Source organism: Grammomys surdaster, unplaced genomic scaffold (assembly GCF_004785775.1).
Source record: "Grammomys surdaster isolate TR1022 unplaced genomic scaffold, NIH_TR_1.0 169, whole genome shotgun sequence".
In the NCBI taxonomy this organism is placed as follows: Eukaryota; Metazoa; Chordata; class Mammalia; order Rodentia; family Muridae; genus Grammomys; species Grammomys surdaster.
In genome coordinates, this window is record NW_021604617.1 from 34,478 (window position 1) to 37,583 (window position 3,106).

At 36.3% G+C, this 3,106-nt stretch overlaps 1 protein-coding gene across 1 annotated transcript in view; it reads left to right on the forward strand.

Annotated features, from left to right (window-relative positions):
• Positions 1–1,367: 1,367 nt before the first annotated feature.
• The window catches only part of LOC114620548 (vomeronasal type-2 receptor 116-like), a gene marked incomplete at its 5' end in the record, with an annotated part of 16,086 nt that continues 14,347 nt past the window's right edge, over positions 1,368–3,106 (forward strand). The window contains 3 exons of the mRNA XM_028766680.1: positions 1,368–1,495; positions 1,862–2,153; positions 2,792–3,106. The exon at positions 2,792–3,106 is cut by the window's right edge and continues 492 nt beyond it. Of these exons, the coding sequence (XP_028622513.1) occupies positions 1,368–1,495; positions 1,862–2,153; positions 2,792–3,106 (735 nt within the window). The remainder of the gene's footprint in view (positions 1,496–1,861; positions 2,154–2,791) is intronic.

Below are 3,106 nucleotides of genomic sequence, written 5' to 3' on the forward strand. Positions count from 1 at the left end.
AATCCATCAACATAATCCAGTATATAAACAAATCAAAGAAAAAACCACATGAACATCTCATTGGATGCTGAAGAAGCATTTGACAAATTTCAACATCCCTTCATAGTAAAGGTCTTGTAAAGACCAGGAATTCAAGGGCCATACAGAAACACAGTAAAAGCAATATACAGGAAACAAGTAACCAACATAAAATTAATGGAGAGAAATGGAAAGCAATCCCACTAAAATTATTCACTAGACAAGGCTTCCCACTCTCTCCCTATCTAGTATTCAAAGTCCTAGCCAGAGCAATTAGACAACAAAAGGAGGTGAAAAGGATACAAATTGAAAAGAAGGAAATCAAAATGTCAGTATTTGCTGATGATATGATAGTATACTTAAGTGATTCCAAAAAGTCCACCAGAGTACTGTTACAGCTGATAAACAACTACAGAAAAGTGGCTGGATATAAATTGACTCATAGAAATCAGTAGCCTTCATTGACTCAAAAGACAAACAAGCTGAGAAAGAAATTAGAGAAATGACATTCTTCAGAATAGTCACAAATAGTATAAAATACCTTGACGTAACTCTAAACAAGAAAGTGAAATATCTGTATGACGAGAACTTCAAGTCTCTGAAGAAAGAAATTGAAGAAGATCTCAGAAGATGGAAAGATTCCCCATGATCATGTATTGGCAGGACTAATATATTAAAGATGGCCATATTGGTGAAATCAATCTACAGATTCAATGCAATACCCATGACAATCTCAAGTCAAACTCCATAGAATTACAAATAACAAATTTCAACCTGAATTCATTTGGAATAAAAAAATTTCAGGATACTGAAAACTACTCTCAACAATAAAAAAAACCTAGGGAAATTACTACTTTAAGCTATATTCCAGACTAACAGTAATAAAACCTGTATGGTATTGGTACAGAGGGAGGAACTGAAGACCCAGAAATGAACCCACACACCTATGGTCACTTGATCTTTGACAAAAGAACTAAAACAATACAGTGGGGGAAAAGACAGCTTTTTTTTTTTTTTAACAGTGTTTGTTCTGAAGGGTTAATAGAAATTTCACTTCTAGCAGACTAACAGTAAAAAGAGCCAGGAGAGCAGGTCGGCTAGTTCTAGGGGTTTGTGCTCCAAGAACAAGAACTTGGCTAACCACAAAGTAGATGATGTAAATGATATGGTTGAATAAGATTGAGCCTTGAGAAAAAAACCTATACTTCCCCATGATTGTTCCTCGAACCCTGTCATAAGCTGACACTTTCCCTATGATTGTTCCCTAAATCCTGGTGCTTTCCACAGTTTCCCCTCTCCACTCCCCCTGAGTTGTGTTTTTTCCCTTTAAATATCTTACTCTCCCCTAGCTGGGGGTCGAGCTTCCCTATCCCAGTGTGGGTTATGAGAGACTCAGCCTCAGTGCGCTGATTGAAATATACCTCTTGCTGATTGCAACAAGTACGGTGTCTCTGAGTCCTTTGGGTGGCCAGATCGAGTGAGGACCCTCTCAGGGTCTTTCATTTGGTTCCCTGGTCTTTCAGTTCAACTGGGAGTCAGAATGTAGAAGTATGCCTGCTTCATTGTAAGAAGATAGTCTTCTTCCTCTGTTCGCATAAAGTAAATAGATTAAAGAAGTGATCAAATTTGGAAAAAGGCCTTAGATTCTACATGAACAGTAAAACATGACAACAAACAGCCCTATAGACATCCACAAATATTTCCTGTTGTGACTGCACCAAATAACAAGGTACATGGAACCTGTGAGGGGAAGCTTTTCTCAGTGAATGACAGTTATTGTATTCAGTTGAAATCAATGGTGATAGAAAATTGTTCTATAGTATTTTCTATGCCCTCTACACAGAATCAGTACCAACAACTACCAATTTGTGATAGCTTTGATATTTGTCATTGAGGCGATCAATGCAAATGCCCTCATTTTACCTAACATGTCTCTGGGATACAGTATTTACAATGCTGGAACAAGTAAAAAAAATACAATGCAAAGTTTACTCATTTGGATCACAAGGCAGGTCAAAATCTTGCCAAACTACAACTGCAAAAGGGAGGAAAAGTCTGTGGCTCTAATCACAGGAACAACATGGAAAATTTCCTCCATAATTGGGTCATTGCTGGTACTATATAAACATCTACAGGTGAGATTATATGCACGGGAATAATTAAAGCATACTCCATTGATGACAGTATTTGAATATCAAGGAAAAATACAAATGAAGAAGACTTTGCTTGTGTATGATTCAAAATATAATATTTTGGTTTGATTATGGTCCAGGAGTCAAGAATGCATTCTGTGAAATCAAGATGACAGAAATTTAGATGCCAGCATGACCTATGTCCCCATGATAACACAACATACAAAAGTGAGTATGAATCCCAGGGTTGGAGAGAGATTCTGCCTCAAGAATAAGTAAGTGGGTGAGAGAAAAGGACACCCAATACACACTTCTTTCTTTCACACACTAGTATGGACATTCATACAAACAACCAATCAAAAAATAATATTATAAAGTATATGAGCTATATGCTCTAAGATTGTTGGTGTATCTACAATTTTTGGTTTGACAAATACAATAATTGCATGAGATCCTTACAAGTATTTATGATACATGTGAGTGAATATTTCAAATAATTTTCTAAACTGGTCTTTAATATTACAGTTTACTCTAAATACAATTTTAAGTTTCTATGAATTTATGTTACTGTTTTATACTCATTGATTCTATAATTTCTGGAAACTCCATTTTCATGTCAATTCCTGTTTTCTTTTCTTTAGCTCACCTTGGGACATTTTGAACCAATTATTAACTATCCTGGGAAGTTTCCATGTCTGTATCAGATGACTTCCAAGGACTATTCTCTGGCCTTAGACATGGTTTCATTAATTACCCATCTCAGGTGGAATTGGGTTGGGTTGGTCATCTCAGATGATGAGAAAGGTGTTCCCTTTGTCTCAGAGTTGATACCAGAAATGGAAAGAAATGGAGTTTGTGTGGCTTTTATGGAAATGATCCCAGGTGACCATATGTTCAGTATAACAGAAATTGATGTCTATAATAGCCCAATTGTGTGGAACTCAGTAAAAGTTGTT